This window comes from Ammospiza nelsoni, chromosome 6, assembly GCF_027579445.1.
Source record: "Ammospiza nelsoni isolate bAmmNel1 chromosome 6, bAmmNel1.pri, whole genome shotgun sequence".
NCBI classification, from domain to species: Eukaryota; Metazoa; Chordata; class Aves; order Passeriformes; family Passerellidae; genus Ammospiza; species Ammospiza nelsoni.
Window position 1 is genome coordinate 57,601,892 of NC_080638.1, and position 17,677 is coordinate 57,619,568.

At 47.9% G+C, this 17,677-nt stretch overlaps 2 protein-coding genes across 5 annotated transcripts in view; both read right to left on the reverse strand.

Moving 5' to 3' along the window:
* Nucleotides 1–237: 237 nt before the first annotated feature.
* Nucleotides 238–7,232, reverse strand: AKAP5 (A-kinase anchoring protein 5). 4 transcript variants are annotated; one of them, XM_059474839.1, is made up of 3 exons: nt 7,148–7,232; nt 6,508–6,639; nt 238–5,819 (listed from the first exon to the last, which is right to left on the reverse strand). In XM_059474839.1, exon 3 carries the CDS (start codon nt 5,190–5,192, stop codon nt 2,544–2,546), a length of 2,649 nt encoding a protein of 882 aa, XP_059330822.1. In that variant the 5' UTR covers nt 5,193–5,819; nt 6,508–6,639; nt 7,148–7,232; the 3' UTR covers nt 238–2,543. The 4 variants fall into 4 exon arrangements, with proteins under 4 accessions (XP_059330822.1, XP_059330823.1, XP_059330825.1 ...); XM_059474840.1 differs by lacking the exon at nt 7,148–7,232 and adding an exon at nt 6,991–7,006; XM_059474842.1 differs by lacking the exon at nt 6,508–6,639 and having other exon boundaries at nt 7,148–7,228.
* A 2,460-nt stretch (nt 7,233–9,692) lies between these two features.
* MTHFD1 (methylenetetrahydrofolate dehydrogenase, cyclohydrolase and formyltetrahydrofolate synthetase 1) overlaps nt 9,693–17,677 on the reverse strand; it is a 40,526-nt gene continuing 32,541 nt past the window's right edge. Inside the window, exons 24-28 of the mRNA XM_059474324.1 lie at nt 16,800–16,977; nt 16,334–16,441; nt 14,990–15,142; nt 11,000–11,103; nt 9,693–10,818 (exon numbers count right to left, since the gene is read on the reverse strand). Coding sequence (XP_059330307.1) covers nt 11,014–11,103; nt 14,990–15,142; nt 16,334–16,441; nt 16,800–16,977 — 529 coding nt within the window. The 3' untranslated portion in view covers nt 9,693–10,818; nt 11,000–11,013. The remainder of the gene's footprint in view (nt 10,819–10,999; nt 11,104–14,989; nt 15,143–16,333; nt 16,442–16,799; nt 16,978–17,677) is intronic.

Here is a 17,677-nt window from a genome sequence, read left to right on the forward strand (position 1 = left end):
GCAGCCAGGACTCTGTAGTAGAAATGATTGACCAGAAACCCAAAGGAAATGTCATAGAAAGGGCAGAGGAGGAGCAAACCTCCAAGGAATTTGGATCTGCCACCATCATTTAAGATTTCTCTCTGCTCACTGTATGACTGCCTGGAAACGCTGGACACAATGGAGCACCCCTGTGAGTTAATCCTTTCACATCTAAAATCTCTCCATAGCTGCCCACTCAATCACAAGGCAAGAAAACAACAGGTACATTCAGCTTTAATGAAATAATCATCAGTTCTATGTACAGCTATAACAGAGGGAAAACCAGATACAAGAGAGGATGCAAACCCAACCCCTGACATGGAGCAAGTCACAGCGCAGGGCTGGACTGGGCATTTTTGCCATTCTCCTCCTTCTTTGAAGACGTTTCACCTAGAAGGCAGTACTGAAATAACACCAAATCCTCCCAAAACAGCTTAGCAGGCTGACAGAGGCTGACAGCCTGGCCCTGGGGGGTAATTTTGTGTTTATTTACTAAAGCTTGGACATCCTCCTCTGCAGCTGACTCGAGTGGGATCCCACAGCAATGCTGCAGCCCTCTGCTCAGCACCGGCCTGCCACAGTGCCCAGTGTAATCCTGTAAGCCTCTCCCAGCACCAGGATGGCTTTTTCCCAGGGTGAGCTGTGGCAGCTCCAAAGGTATGTCTAAAAAGTCCTTTAAAAGTCCCTTTTCCAAAACTATGGCAAAATACCTGGAAGGACCAGTATGAAGTACAAAGCCATTAAAATTGTACACACTGAATTATCAATAGCTGATAACTTAATAAACAAATTCACAGGAAGAAAAAGACACTTTTTTTTTCTTTACCACCCTCTGGGTTTTTTTAAGTTTTACTTGCACAGAGATGAGCTGTGGCTCTTGCTGCTGGCAGTCTTCTCGTGACATCGAGGAGATGTTTTATCAAAGTTTAAAACATGTTTGTGCACCAGATAGGAGGGACAGGTACAGCCCTTGTATTTCAGCAGGAATCCAAAGCCTGTGCTGGGCAGGGAAATCTCAGTGCACGGTCAGTGAGCAATCACCAAGCACGGCTGCTATTTCTGTGCCAGCTGAGGAACACGCACGAGAATTCTCTCAGAGGAACACACTGCCTTGCCCACAGCCGGACACAAATCCCAGCCATGCAGATGCAATCCCATATTTTTAAAAGGCTCCTTTCTCCTGGGGTGCTGGTAGCTGGAGGTGATGCTCACACACACACATGGTGCAAACCCCTCGGGCAGGGCAGTTCTGGGGTCTGACAGCAGTAGGATTGTCCAGGCATTTTCCAGCCATGTCCTCATGTCAGGATTTTTTTTCCCTGAGGACTTTGCTAAGATTGCTCCAGCATTTCCCTGCATGTTTCAGAGCGAGCTCCATGGCGTGCCAGAGCCTGGTGGCAGCGAGCCGGGCACAATGCGATTCCCAAGGGACGCCTGGGCTGGATGGAGGCGGGAGGGCTTTGAGGGGGGAGCGGTGCGGGACAGGCTCCGCCAGCAGCCGGGGATGCCAGCGGCACTCAGACCAAACCAAAGCAATCCCAGCCTGTGCCGGCAGCACATTGCAGCTTCCCCAACTCTGCTGACTGCTAACACGCATGCAGCTCACTGCTATTTATATCGCATGCCATGGATAAAAAAATATGCTACATCCGAGGAGAGCTTCAGCACGACACCAGGATGGGGATGGAGGAAGGCGAGGGGGGCGAGGGGCTGCCGGCGGCAGGGCTGCTCCTGCCGGGCCAAGCCCGTGATCCCGCAGGGAATACTGCCCGTCGAGTTCAATGGTGCGAGAAAGGCTCCCCCAGCAGACGAGGCGCTGTCGCTTTCAGCCCGGGGTCAGCAGGGCGAGGCTGATGCTGAGCTTTAGCGTGTCTGGAGATGCACAGGCTGCTCCTGACAGGGGAGAGGCCGAGGGAAGGAAGGAGAGAGCTCGCTGGAACCCGCCGGCTTCGGGCCACAGCACTGACCGCGGCTCCTGGCGCCCGGGCCTAGCGAGGGCCGGTCACAGCACAAAGCACAGCCTGGCATTGATGGTTTCTTGTTAATATTGCAGACACTTCGTTCTTCCTCATCTGCAATAAAGGCCCAGCGAGGCTCCAGCTGTTTCAGCGTGCCCCGAATCCACCCCAGCAGCAGGTCGGCCACTTGCTGCCTCTCAGGGCCTTTCTTCCAACACATGGTATGCACAGATCTACAGCGAAAACAGCGGGGAAACAGGGCATGGGGGACAGCAGAGATGTGGCCGTGACAGAAATGTGCCAATAAGTGGAAATACAGTCACTGTAACACCTTAATGTTTCCGCAGCTGTGGCCAGTGGCGCTGTCTGAAGGCCCAGGGGACGCGCTGCCCTCAGCAGGGCCTGCCCACGTCCCGGGATCGTTTCACATGGACACAACTGAACGGGCATGCAGAATGAACCACGCTGCGGCCCCGGGAGCTCTCCCAGTTCTCCACACACCCCGCAGGCCAAACGGAGCTTGAAATCACTCCCTCTGCCCTTTCTCTCTGGGCAAGGCTGCCATCACAGAAAGCTGTTGTGCTTATTCTGTTCCAGGGCCATTTCGTTGACCAGCTGCTCTATGGATGACTGAATGGCCGCCTTCACGAGGGAGGAGGCAGTCTCTATGAGGAGCAGCTCATACTGCTCCCCAGTTCTGTGCCCCTGGTCACCGAGACCTTTCTCCTCTGCCTGGGGACCGCCACCAGCCTCAGGGCCCTCTTTTTGACCAACATCAGCGTTCCTGTTAGATTTTTTATTCCCTTTTTGCTTTTTTTGGTGCAAAACTGGGGAAGGCTCATAGGCCTGGTCAGAGTCGGTGTTGTCAGAGTCCTCAGCTTCAGTGATGGTGATGACGATGCTGACACCAGGGCCTGCATTTGCTTCTAGTATCTGACGGCTGGAGCATTCCTGCGCACTTGCTGCCTCTTGCACACTTGCTGCCTCCTGCACACTTGCTGCCTCTTGCACACTTGCTGCCTCCTGCACACTTGCTGCCTCTTGCGCACTTGCTGCCTCCTGCACACTTGCTGCCTCCTGCACACTTGCTGCCTCTTGCACACTTGCTGCATCCTGCACACCTGCTGCATCCTTCACACTTGCTGCATCCTGCACACTTGCTGCATCCTCCACAATTGCTGCCTCCTGCACACTTGCTGCCTCTTGCACACTTGCTACATCCTGGGCACTTGCTGTCTCCTGCACACTCACTGCATCCTGCACACTTGTGGCATGCTGCAGGCTTGCTGTATCTTGCATACTCTCTGCATCCTTCACACTCTCTGCCTCCTGCACACTCACTGCTTCCTCCACACTCACTGCTTCCTGCACACTTGCTGCCTCCTGTGTACTCTCTGCATCCTGCACACTTGTGACATCCTGCACACTTGGTGCCTCCTGCACACTCATGGCATCCTGCACACTTGCTGCATCCTTTGTGCCTGCTGCATCCTGCACATTTGCTGTGTCCTTTACCCTCTCTGCATCCTGCACACTTGCTGCATCCTGCACACTCGCGGCATCCTGCACACTTGTGGCATCCTTCACTGTCGCTGCATCCTGCACATTTGCTGCCTCTTGCACACTCACTGCTTCCTTCACACTTGTGGCATCCTGCACACTCACTGCATCCTGTGCACTCACTCCATCCTTCACACTTGTGGCATCCTGCACACTCACTGCATCCTGCACACTTATGGCATCCTGCACACTCACTGCATCCTGCACACTTATGGCATCCTGCACACTCACTGCATCCTGCACACTTATGGCATCCTGCATGCTCACTGCATCCTGCACACTCACTGCATCCTGCACACTCACTGCATCCTGCGCACTTGTGGCATCCCGCATGCTCACTGCTTCCTGTGCACTCACTGCATCCTTCACACTCACTGCATCCTTCACACTGTCTGCCTCCTGCACACTTGTAGCATACTTTACACTGACTGCGTCCTTCACACTTGCTGCCTCCTGCACACTCACTGCATCCTGCACATTTGCTGCCTCCTGCACACTAACTGCATCCTTTGCACTCACTGCATCCTGCACATTTGCCGCCTCCTGCACACTCACTGCATCACCTCTGGATGTCAACTCACTGAAATCAGTTACAGTCTCCTCAGCTTTGCACTCCTTAGAAAGATTTATGCTCTTTTCCAATTCATCCCTTTCAGGCATCTCTTTGGAGATATGAGGGATTTCCTGGCACTCTGTGATTTCAGGGGCATTGTCAGGCTGATCTTTAGAAGCAGGCACTTCAGGAGCAACTTCCCTGCCCTCCTCATCATCTGTGGCTGAGGGCAGACTCTCTTCCTGCAGTTTGTCCTGGGCTGTTTCATCAAATGTCTCTGAACTGGTTATCTCCAGCTGAACAGTGCACTCCGAATGTTTTGCATCCCGCGTGGGCTCTGTCAGGGGCTCACTCTTCCCAACAGAGGTGTCACTTTCCTTTGCTGTATGGTTGTCCTCTTTCACTGAATCCTGGTCCTTTTTTATTGCATCCTGGTCCTTCTTCACTGTATCCTGGTCCTCCTTCATTCTATGCTGCTCCTGCTTCACCGTATCCTGCTCCTCCTGTGCAGAGACTGGCCTGAGGGACTCAGATTTGTCCATCGGAGCCAAATCCTCTGGCTCCTCAATAGCCTTATTCACAACACCCATCACTTCATTTGCTTGAGCACTGCCCTCTGACTCCTCCACTGCTTCTGAGGGGTTGGGTTTTTTCTTACCTCTGGAGAACCTCACACAGGGCATCTTCACCCCAGAACTCGCCCGTTTCTTTGGGAGTTCTTGTGCACAGCTCTCCTCAGCGTCCACCTCCAGCTGCACTTGGGAATCAGAGGGCACCTTCTTCCGTGAGGAGGACTTCTGCCTTCTCTGAGGCCTGGCAAGGTTTTTGATGGCTGCCCAGGTTCCTCTGGAGGATCGTGGTGGATTGGAAGCCTTGGCCTCCCCTTGGTCAGCGCTGACACATTGGCTTTTCTCCTCTGAGGCTCCTTCACACGCATCCTTCACAGTCAGCCCCTTCTTACAGGACTTCTTTCGCTTCTTAAAACACAGCATGGAGGGTTTTTTAGCTTGTTCCTCTGGTGGGGAACATGTGGCCCCTGTGCTGGGAGTCTCTGCCTCTCTTGGGTTCTCCATTTCAATTTCCTTAGCTGCCTTCACCATATTCTCTTCTCCTTTGTTGGCGTTGTGCTGCCGATTTTCCTGATCAATGCTTCAGACACAAGAACTGCAGAGATGCTCAAAGTGCATTTTTTTCCCCAAACGGATTTCCAGATAACGTTTGTTGCTTTGTAACGAGCCTATGTGGCAGTGAGAAGAAGTTCTGCTGGAGCCGTCACATCCACTTTATAACTCCCACTTTGCCTTATTACTCACTTTATCACCTCTCCAAGGAATCCCTGGTAGATGTGCAGCTGAACAGGCTTCTCCTTGGCTTTGCTGGCCTCAGTCACTCTCATCTCTGGAGCAACCCACTTCCAGTTGGTCTAACTGTATAATGGCCAGGCTGACATACCTTTTTTTTCCCCCAAAGGATGACAAATCAAGCCAAGAATTAACAATTTTTATTCACCCCACGGACCTGGAAGGAACTTGCACTTTGTGAGCTCTCTGCAATTCCACATTGCCCAGGGAGCTTGATGGAAGCACCAGTGGAAGCAGTGGCTGTTTTCTGCCCCCCAGTGACAAGGTCAGACGCTGCTTTGCCTTGGCTTTGGTTTCTGCTTCAGTTCCCCTCGCGTGTTACATGAAATTTGCTGCAAAGCATGACCGAGGCTTTCATCTTTTTATCTGGAACACAATAAATGTGTGATAAGACCCGTAGAAAAATTTTTTAAAAGTACTAAAAAGTTTTTTCTCCCTAAACATTTCATTTTGGGAGGCAGACCAGGGCTGGATGCACTATAGCACGTTTTTTTTCACTAATTAGCATCAATACCCAAAGGCAAAATAAGGCCACAAGATGTCAACCCAGTGATGTTCCACCACAGAAAGTACTATTTTGCTATTTTATGTGGTAAAAAAGGACTTTTTTTTATATAACTGCCCATAATATGGTTAATACTTATTACACAGGCACACACATATTTCCTTCTCCTACGGTTTGCTAAATCCTTTCCCCACTGCTCCATATGCACTTATAGTTCCAGCTAGGGAAATTACACCCTGAGACAGCAGATATTTTTATCTTTAATGCACCATATGACAATATGCAAAAACAGAGAATACAAAAAGGAGGCTTGAGGAATACAAAAGCGAAATCACATGGCAAGAAGGGAGCTTATTTATACTACGTGCATGCCTCCCATGGCAACCTCAATTAACACCGTGTGTGCTCATCAAAGACATGATGTTGTAAGATGTGTGTCAACCTTAGCAAAAAAAAAGAAAAAAAAAAGAAAAGAAAAAAAAAGGAAAAAAGCTCTGCCTCGAAATATGACCAGAACCTTTTAGACAGAACGATGCAAAAAGGTGTTACCACAAACAGACCAACTTCTGCAGGACGGGCTCGGGGGCTCCGGGCAGGGCTTTACACGGCATTTCGTGCTCTGCTTTTCAGGAGTAGGGTGATTAAAAGGGGGTTCCGGGGCACGCTTCCCCCGCAGCACATCTGGGTTTTTAAGAGATTATTATGATTTTAATGAGGCTATTTTAAGGGGAACCGAGCGGAGCTGTCAGAGCCGTGCGAGCGCAGCAGCCGCTGCCCCGAGCGCATCCCGCATCCCGGCTCCGCCGCCCCCGCGCCCGGCAAGTTTTGGGGGCGTTCGCGGGGGCGCAGCAGGACCCGCCCGGCACCGCCGCTCCCCCGCCGGGTCCCCCCACGGCCGGACCCCTCCGAGGCCACGCGGGGCTCCCAGGGCAGCGACCGCCGAGGCGGCCCCGGGACCGCGCTGCTGCCGCCGCCCCCGCGGGTCCCCCCGAGGCGGAGCCGCCCCCGGCCCCGCGCCCCCCGCGCCCTCACCTGCAGCCCGGCCCGGCCCGGCCCCGCTCCGCTCCGCGCGGCTGCGCTGCCGCCGCCGCCTCCGCCGCAGCCGCGCCCCCCGGGCCGGCGGGGAGGGCGCTCCCGCAGCCCCCCGCCCCCCGCCAGCCCCCGGCCCGCCCCCCGCCCCGGCCGGCACCTGCTCGCCGCCTCCTGCCGCCGGGGGCTGAGCGCCGCTCCCCGCTCGCCGATCAGCGTCCCTTCCCCTGGCGGGGCGGGATCCCCCGCCCGCTGGCACAGCAACCTTCCGTCCCCTCCCAGGCTGTGCACGGCAGCTGCAGACCCCAAAACCACCAACTTGAGCTCGGGGTGAAGGTCCTCCCAGCAATCGAGCTGCGGTTTGTCGTTCGGATCCCAGCGGCAAGGGAGCCCGGAGCACGCTCCGCGGGGAGGAGGGACCGCTGGGGGTTTCCTGGCTTGGTGGGAAAGGTTCCTGGCTTGCTCTTGGCAGCTGTTTTTTGTGTCCCACCTAAAACCTTCGCAGCCTTCAGCACTCACTGTTGGAGGTGCTGCAAGAGCTACACCTTTGGAGGTGGAGATAAGGACAGCCAGCTCTTGGCTTCAAACTAATCCATGCCCAAAACACCAGAGAAAGTGCCTCTTTCATCGGAGCCTTTCTTCTCTCCAAAGCAGCTGAGATCTGACTTAAAAAAATCACATCTCCAGCTGTGATGATTGATGGGAGAGCCTTCAGAAAAAGGACTTCCCAGTGCAGCTGATGAACTACAGGAAACTGCAGTTGAGATGCCCGAACGTCCCCATTCATCTCCACGGGGAGCTGACGCCCACAAAGCCTTTACAGACATTAACTGCTTCACAGCGTGTTTGCACACGAGAAACTGAGCAAAGCAGCACTCTGAACTTGCAAGTGGCTTCCAGTGTAGGCCAGGCTTAGAAAAACACACATGGCCTCCCCCCTCCTCAGCTTCTTCATGGGAAAAAAGGTACAAAATGGATTAGTTGGGCTGAAACGCCAGCCAGGAGGGCTGAAAAAGTGCATTGAGCATCACAAGGAATTGCCTTCTTAAAAGCTCCCCTCTGAGATGTGTTTGCTCGCATTCACTCAGGATAATAAACTTCATTTGGAAACAGCTTCTCTCCTGAGGTGGGTGGTGGGTTCTAATTATGATCCACTGCTTTATTAAAGCCAAGTGAGGCCCTTCAATGCAAGGAGCTTTTCCCTCGTTGCAGTTGGAGGCAGGAGGGAGGGAAGCAGACAATGAGGATGGTAATTCGAGGCTGGGGAATGTGGTGGTGTGATGGAGGCAAGCTGCCATGAATCCCCTCGGGAGCACTGTGCATGGAATCCAATTATTGCCGACTCTCCAGGGGCAGATGGCAGCACCAGTGGCTGTGGTGAAAGGGAAATAAAAGCCAAACAAAGCATCAGGTCAGAAGCTGGGTAAGCTGGACAGGAGATCCTGGCCCAGCTGGATCCTGTTTTCTTTCTGTGGTGCTGGTGACACATAATAAGCCAACCAAGCAACACCTTCTCCTCTTTCTTGTCCCCAGCACTACCTAAAACCATAAGTCTGTGTTATTTCTTACAGGATGTGATGCAGTGCTCTCACAACAGCCCAGCACAGGGACGGATTTGTGGACCACCAGCTAAGGAGCAGACCCACAAATAGCCCACAGAGAAGAAATTTGTACATAATTAGTTTTTTCTCCAAGCAACAGGAGGGGAAGAGAACCAGTGAGTACTTAGGTAGGAGAAATTAAGTGTCCTCTGGGTCCTATTTGATAGGACAAGACCTAGCTGGCACCCTTAACTGCAAAGGCGAGTATTAAAAAAATAACCTATTTATGTATCCATCCTGCAGGAGAAAAGAGAGGTTGGAAGTGCAGGTTAGAAAACATTCCCCATTGATCTCTGGAGATGCTTGGGGCTGTTTTTTTGGCCCTTGTGCTTTGTTGTTGTGCAGCAAACCCTTCAAAGCTCGTGCCTGATCCGGCGCTGTGCCTCACTGCAGGAGGGGGACTAGCAACCTCTTGAACCATCTCTCTCAAGCACATGGCTATGATCTCATGCTAAACTAAAAGGAGGCTAATCTTAGCATAAATTTGCACTTATCCCATCTTTCATAAGCATGAAATGAAGGTGGAACACAGAGCACTTGCAGGAAAAGCAGTGTAGCAGGGAAGATTAAATGTAGGAACTGACAGCAGCCTTGGCAGCATCCTCTCTGGCACCCTGCTCCAGGGAAGGCTGGGCCCAGGGGCTGCAGGGACCCCCAGCCAGGCTGGGCAGCACTGGGGGAGCCCCTCCTGACCCCCTGCAAGGGGACTGAGCCTGCCAGGAAGCCCTTGGCTGGATTACATCAAAAGGAACATTTCAGGAGGCTGTGAATGCATCTCAAATGCTCTCATAACCATTTTAAGTGTTCTGTCTGCTTGTGTCACAACCAGGTAACTTTTATGTAATTATTCTTCCCTCCTGCATAACTGAGGAGATAGAGATCTTTCTCTCCATATCCATATATATATATATATATATATATATATTCACACACAGTATCTGTGTACTACAAATGCTCTCCTACGTTGGTGCACACCTACATCCTGATCCTCCCAGTTCTCACCAAATTTGGAATGTTTTTAGATTCAGTTCTGATACAAGCAGATGGGCCTCATGACTGTTAATTCAGATATTCTGCAGTCAGATGCAAGGATCTCACATTCACAGAATAATTCAGGTAGTTTATTTCCTACAGACAACATACATCATCCAGGGAAGGAACCAGATTAAAACACACACACCCTGGTGCATTGCAGGCTACTTATTACTGCAATAATCACTCCTACATGTCAATACAATGATTGCTGTTGTGTGTAGTTAATCACAGAAATAAATGCTAATTCAGTAATCTCAGTGCATACATTAAAACCCAAAAAGCACTTGAAGTATTTGCCAGTTTATTTGTATTAGTTAAAAAATTGGCAGCAATGCTATCTTCATGTTACAAAATGATTTTTGGCCTGCTGATAAAACCTGCTACAAATCACTTGATCACTATTCACATTCTCTATTGATCAGAAAGGTACCATGTGAAACAAGGCCTGTCAATGGTGTAACTGCACTTATGGTTGAGCAGGAAATGGTTCCAAGGACACATTTGGCAGAAGCCACAGATATGGGCCAGTCCTTCCAGATCTGCTCTGCAGAGCTTTCATTCCATGAAGAGAAGAACACAGCAGTCACAGCTGGGCTTGGGCTGTCTCTGATGTGGCTCAGGTGCCTGCAGGAGAGACTCCCAGCAGAAGGCAGGGGAAGCACTTGTGGAGAGCCCTGGGGAGCAAAGGGGATCCTCCCTGCTCCTCTCAAGTGACACTGGAGCAGTGCCAGGGCACAGCAGCTCTCCCGTGGTGAGAACAGGAACAGAGGATTCCACAAAGGGGAAACTGCAGCCAGCAAGACTTCTAAAGATAATACATGTGCAAAACCCTGATGGTTAAGACAATTAAAGTCCCAAGATTGTTTCAAACAGCTCCAGCTTTAGGATTTTTAATTATTAAAATCGTGTCACTGAATCAAAAGAGGTCATTAAAGCCAAGCTTCTGTATTCTGCTTCAGCTACAATCATGAAGAGGGAGGTTTGCAGAGGAAGTTTGCTTTATATGCTCAGTGTCAACTATCTTGGAAGGCAGTAGTTTAAAAATTATTACAGATTAAAAGTTACTGGTTGATTCTTCAGTACTCCTCCTTACAGTCACTTCTTGCACTATATTCTCACTGATGTCTTATTCTGACTTTAAAAAAGATCAGAGCACAGTTCCATTTACATGACTCATCAGGTGTTCTTCTGGGAGCTAAAAACAAAAATAAAATTTAATTACTATTATATAGTACTGCAGGCAACTTTCAGGCTGAATTATAATGAAATGTCATTTGGAAACATATGGCATAATATGGGATTGGCTTAACTCCATTATCTCAAGATCTTTGCAAAAATAAAGCCCAAATATTGAAGGCTTTCAAGAAGGCACCAACCTTAATCATTCCTTTCAGAAGAGCCCATTTACTTCTCCTGACACTGGGTCCAGGTCTATATCATAGAAGCAGGGTCTTGTAGGGAGTCCTGGCATAGTGCTCATCTGGACAACAAGAGACACAATGTTAAATGGCAGTGGCAGCATTTTTGGGCACAAGATCCAACACTGAAGACTTGGATGGCAACAGCTCCTGAACACCAACAGACCAGAGAATGATGGCCACGGATTGTTTTGAAGCACCCCATGAGAACTAGAAACTCCTGGCTCAGTAAACAGATACGAAGATTTGCTTTTTTTGAGGATTTAGTTTGATTTCTGCAGCTGCAAGTAACTGAGCCCAAGATCTGGCAAAATACTTGGCTATGCAGCTGACCAGTTCACTGTTGAAGGAGTGTTTATGGACTTTGCTGTGATGAGACAATTACTTCTGAAGTTTTCTGAGTACTAAAGTGAAGATACAAATTTTAATACAACTTTGCCAGCTGTAAAGGCTCAGTTGATTACAATTCCTTGAGAATCTAGAACTAGACATGTTAAATAATTAGGAATAATTACTGAACACAGTCAGAAGGGCTGTTCAGAGGCAGAACTGAAGCTCACAAAGCAGCTGCCAGCACTACTGCCTCAGGCCAGTCCTCTGCACTTGTCCCACTGCTGAGTACCCAGTTTCAGGGATGCAGAACAAGGCTGGCAGGAACTACACCTGACCTGATTTATCCTTGCAGCTGACAGCATTTCCCCTCCCCTGGGGCAGCATTTAGCCCAGCAGCACACACAGGCTGAACATGGACTCTACAAGGGTCCCTGACCATGTTTGGTAGCTTGTGTCAATGGTCATTAAATGCTTTTATAAAAAGGGAGAACTTGAAAGGTCTCATTTTCTATCTGCATCACCCTGCCTCAGCTTTCACAGTCAGTATTGTTATGCCTGTCTCCATTAGATTAAACATCTCTTTGGCAACCTGGTATTTTCTCCCTGAGCAAGTATTTTGCACGCTAATCAAATTACTTCCCCATCTTCCTTTTGATAATAAGCTAAGCAGCAAGAAGGCAAAGCTCTGTTGGTGAGGTCTTTTCTGCAGTTCTCAAAACTGGTCAGGGAGCTTTTGGAGTCCCAGCCCATTTTCCTCAGCCATTTACAAGTGCTAACACCAGTCCCCCATGTACTGTACCACTGCAAGTCTTTCATGGGTTATGCAGAGGTAACAATCACTAAAGTCCCCTCTTTGTAATGAATTCTGGGGCTGCATTAGCTTTTTATGAGAGCCACTGCCTTCCCAGACAGAGAAGAAGAGGGTCACAGAGAGGACCCCCATTCCTTGTCCTTGTGCTCAGCTGTATAAATATTTTGCTCTCAAGAACATCTCACAGAAGTATTAAGAGGTTCAAAGTGCCCAGAGGGGTTTTCCTGTTCTCAGCTCTCAGTCTCTGGCCACGAAGAGCAAGAAACTTCCTATTTATTTATGTACCACTGGAGACTCATGGAGCCTTGCAGATCTCCACCTCCAGATTCAGAGGGCCACAGCAGGAGCTCAGAGAGTGACATTCAATAGAGTAGGAGGTGCTGAAAATGTGCCTGACTTTGCCATTTCTTGCACTTTCTATTTTGAAATGAACAGTCAATTTTTCCTCCTTTCCTATCCAGAGGGCAGCCCACAGTGGCTACTCTGCTATCTATTACTTCAAGGCAGTCTGCTCAAACCCCAAATTTCCATGCAGTGCAGAATAATTTCCATCCAGGCTACTAATTTTCTGTACAAGTGTCTACAATGCTTCATGCAGTTATTTTCAGAGCTGAAGGAATGAACTTTTTCTCATTTATCCTCCTCCCCTTTAATACCACATGTGCTCAAAAGGAACACAGGGCAATTCACACTATTTACTTCTAAGAAAAACTTAGACCACCTGGGTATAATCAAACCCCTTGCATGATTTCAAATAAAACCAATACCAACCAAACATATATTTGTTGCTCTTGTGGATTTTTCAAAATAAATGACATTTAGGATCTAAAAAACAGAGCTGAATAACAGAATTGTTTTCAATTCAGCAGCAGCACCAGAAAAGAACCAAATCAATCTGAGTCCAATGATTTATTTCATTTAAATCTAGATAACCTTTGAAATTGTATTTCCTTAAAAATTTCACAGCATTTCATGGAGGTACAACAGTTTCAACTTTAAGCCAGAAAGGAAAATTCTAAACCTCAGAACCTGAGAAAAAAATAAAACATGATGTGCCTTTGTGATTAACTTCAGATAAAAAGAATAGGCACACACCAGTGATTAATTTCACCTCACATTTATCCTAAAAGCTTCTGCATAGAGCTACATATTGGTTGCATTTTCAGCTCACAGTTCAATGGCTGCTGCCTAAAATTTATTCTGAGGCTAACACATCCCCTGCTGAATGGGTTTAAAATAAGGATCTGATTCAAAATGCCCCAGATTGTTTCTCAAAAGGACATCCATTCCCTGGGCTTTAGACATCACAGAAGAGTGATCACGTCCCAGCCAGAAGACTTATTGTTAACTCTGGCAGAATTAACACCATGATTTGCTACATAGCCAAGAAAACATTAGGAAATGGGTACAGGAGCAGAAAGGAAAAAGTCCAACTCCATAGAAACTGAAGACATCAGAAAAAGAGCCAAAATGTTAGTTTTAATGTCTGAAAACATCTCCCTCTTGTTTACTCATTAATGCAGTGTACCCTTTCCTTCTCCAATGCTTATGGAATAAATAATAAAATAAATCATTGTTTGGACTAAATCTTGGCTTGCAAAAAATGCCATTTATAACAGGAACAGGCATGCTATCTTTCATTCTATCCCAAAACACACATTAGTCTTTAGAACATGGATGAGCCAGACTTTAATCAGGATGTGATTACCTTATTTATGCTGGATAATCTGGAAACCTTAACTACCTTTAAAAAAAAAAAAAAATTCAAAGAAAAAGGCAGCCAATATTTGGCTCTAGCTAGCATTTGAAGGAAGAAAGGATCCAACTCTTAAATCAGCAAACTTCATCAACTGAGTCATGCACCCTAATGCTTCTAAAACTTTATTACAACAAACATGTTGAAATGAAGACCTCAGGAAAAGATTCAGGGCTAGTAAACATGAAGAAGAGCTGCTTGCTCCACCTGCCTCATGCCCTAAGGTAATCTAACTAGTTGCTCAACATTTGCCCAGAAGAGATTCCCCAGGTAAGATTTCCAGTGGATCCTTTCATCCTAGGGCTGTTTCTAGAGATGCAAACCTGAAGGTGGGCTCATTTTGCACACAGCTCCTCTTTCTGCCAGGCAATTCACAACAAAGCTGCTCCAGGATCCTGTTTCCATTGTTGCTACTCTCTCCCCTCTCAGCTGACAATATGTCAATCATATCAAAGAACAGAAACTAAAAACTGAAGGGCACAGTGAAATGAGTTGCTGGAATTGTTGCAGGCTGAACAGCAAACAGATGGTCAGCAAAACCATGAGAACCAAAGAGGAGGGGAGCCTGATGAATGATTGATAGCAGACCTCAGCTTTGCTTTGGAGGGGTCTCATCCAGAGACATCTGCTCTGTAAGCTTAGCTTGCTGTGCCCTGATCCCCAGCTGTACACAGAGGTCACCTGCAAAGTGTTTCACCAAGAAAGGAAAGCCTCAACAGCAACCAGGTGGGCCAAGGATTTCTCCCTCTACCAGCCTGCTGTTCCTGCAACTCACAAAACTACAGAGCTCACCCTTTTCTCAAAACTGAGAAAAAGAGATGTGGGACCTGAGAAATACAGCAGGGGCTTGCTAATTATTCAAATGTGAAATGGTCTATTTCAGCCTCCCTCTTCCCCCTGAGAAAAGCCCCTATTAAGGCACCTGGTACACTGGACTGTTAAAACACCAAGTGTAAATGACAAGGGCTCTCCTAATGTAGGACACGTAACAGAAAGTGACTCCTGGAATGCACATGAGGTTTTTCCCTCACCCACAGCTGCCACATACCGTTCCCACCAGGGGATACAAGAACCCAGCCCCAACGCTGGCCCGAACGTCTCGGATTGGCAGAACAAAACCTGTAGGTGCTCCTTTTTGTTCAGGGTCATGAGACAATGACAAATGAGTCTTAGCCATGCAGATTGGCAGGTTTCCAAATCCCTGGGAAAAGAGAAAGAAAATGAATGACATAAGTGGAAAAACCAGTAATTTTTCCAGTACAAAAATCTAATTGCTCTATTGTGCCACTCTCTGCAGACATCAGGCATTTTATTCCCCAACAAGTGCTTCATCCTCAGCCTGTCAGATCCACTGATCATGCTACATCCCCATTGCTTCTCTCTCAAATTCTCTCCCCATCCTCCATTAAGTACTAAAGAAAGAACCACCACGTCCCTTGGCACATCCAGCTGAGGAAAAAATTAGTGGTATGGAAGTGTCGGATATACAACCTTGACAGCCAACTCTCTTCAGCCTACTCTCCTCCCGAAATGTTGAACAGCTCAGAGTTAAAGTTTTGTTCAGATGAAGTCAGTTAATTGGAAGTGTTTGATCAATACAACTGCAGGTTGTGAGGAAGTGGCAATTGCATGCCTTTGGGATGGACTTGTAAAGGAATATATAAGAAGCACGAAAGTGAGAAGCTCTATATACCAGTAGTAAATGGACTGCAAAAGGAAAACTGGTTACAGCACCCTGAAGCCAATGAACTCCCAGTCCTCACATTGCTTTTCTCTTCAAAGACCTTCAATAATGCAGAAGCAGGTAAATTGACAACAATTTCACATTTAAGAAGAGCAAAAGCAACACCGCAACCTGAAAACATTGAATTCAACAACCAGATGGTAGGTTCAAAACTTAAAAAACTTTCTACATTAAGTCTTGTATAACCCACAGAACTCTTTCCCCAAAATAATTGTGACTGAGAAAAATCCACATGGAATCAAAAACTGATTAGTGGAACTTGATCTCAATGGAACAAGACAGAAAAATAATCAGAGACTATTTAAAACCAGCGTAATGAGTTGTAATTCCCTAATTCTCTAAATGCTGAAAGACTGGAGAGTATAGCAGGGAAAGATCATTAAATCCTCCTACCCCTTCTCCCCAAAACTATCACAGATGGGTGGTACTGGGCCACATGAGTGAGTTCTGTCTTCTTCACTAGAAGACAAAGTCAATTTCTCCTTTCCTACATCCTTTTCTTTGTCTGCCATAGCAACATTTAATGAGTCCTGGATAAGGACATGATGTGAGTGAAGATTCCCTTGTAACACAGCTTCAACACCCCTGTTCAGTATGATGATTTTGAATGGAAAGCACCACTGCTACTAGGTGGTGTGGAAAACTCACCTGCTTGGTGTACAGGGCAACTTTCTCCTGTGCTTCTGGAAGTAGCTCAATGTCTCTTGCCCCATAGACCTGTTGGGCAATAAGCCTGATCTTGTCTACAATAGGTAGCTAGAAAAACAAAAAAGACAGGCAAGTCAGCGTGGCCAGGGCACAAAGCCCTGCAGCATCACAGCAGTTTCAGATCCTCCACACATCATCAAGTGCACTTCTACAGACATAAGGCTTAATTCCATTTGATGTAGAACAAAATACAGAGTAATTTGAGAGCTTTCAAAACATATTTCAATGGGTACCCAAAACAGTAAGAACTGACTAACTAGGTCTGTGAGACTCGTGCAATCAATGTTTCAGTTCTAATACCACATTTCTTCTCAATTTCTCAGGCAGCCTTTTAGCCCTAAACAACTTAAGCTAGTGAAACCAACTGATATAAACAAAGCATCTCTGCAATAGTGCAAGTTCCTACCTCCACATTGTAGAGGAACCTGAAGTTGTTGGGTGCCTGGGATGCTCTCTGAACAGCTCGGGCCAGGGCCAGGGCTCCTTTCCCTCCCTCTGCCCAGTGACTGCACTCCACAGCATCGAATGCTCCTGCCTCCTTTGCATGTTGGACTACAAGGGCCAGCTCAGCCTTTGTATCTGTCCTGCAAGGAGAAAGTTTGCATGTTTGTACCAGGATGCACACACAGTTAATTTAATGTTCATTCTTGACAAGATCAAAATGTGTCCCAAGAAATCACAGCCAGCAGAAAGCTGCACAGGGGTTATCCACCACAGCCTCCTCCTTGGCTGTCTTCAGCTTTAACACCACAGCTCAAAGTACCTCTACTGCATAAAAAGACCACACAGTGGTTGTTTGCTGTGCAGTACAACATGCAGAGCCCAATTCATGCATTTTCCAACAATGCAAAACTGTGACCTTCCAGTATCTGAAGGGAACCTACAAGAGAGCTGGAGAAAAACTTCTTACAAGAGCACGTAGTGACAGGAACAAGGGGGAATGGTTTCAAACTGACAGAGTAGGTTTAGATTGGATACTAGGAAAAAATTCTTTACTGTGAGGGTGCTGAGGCACTGGGACAGGTTGCCCAAGTGTTGTAAGTGTTCCTGTTCAAGGCCAGGCTGCTGGGGCTCTGAGCAGCCTTGTCTTGTGAAAGGTATCCCTACTCATGGTAGGGGAGTGGAACCGGATGATCTTTAAGGTTCTTTCCAACCCAGGCCATTCTGTGATTTTATGACTGTATGGAAATGCTGCCAACAACACATCAACAGCACTGAGAACGAGAGTTTGTGTCAAACATAGAACATGAAGTGGCACAGTGCTACACCCTGCACCTCCCCATC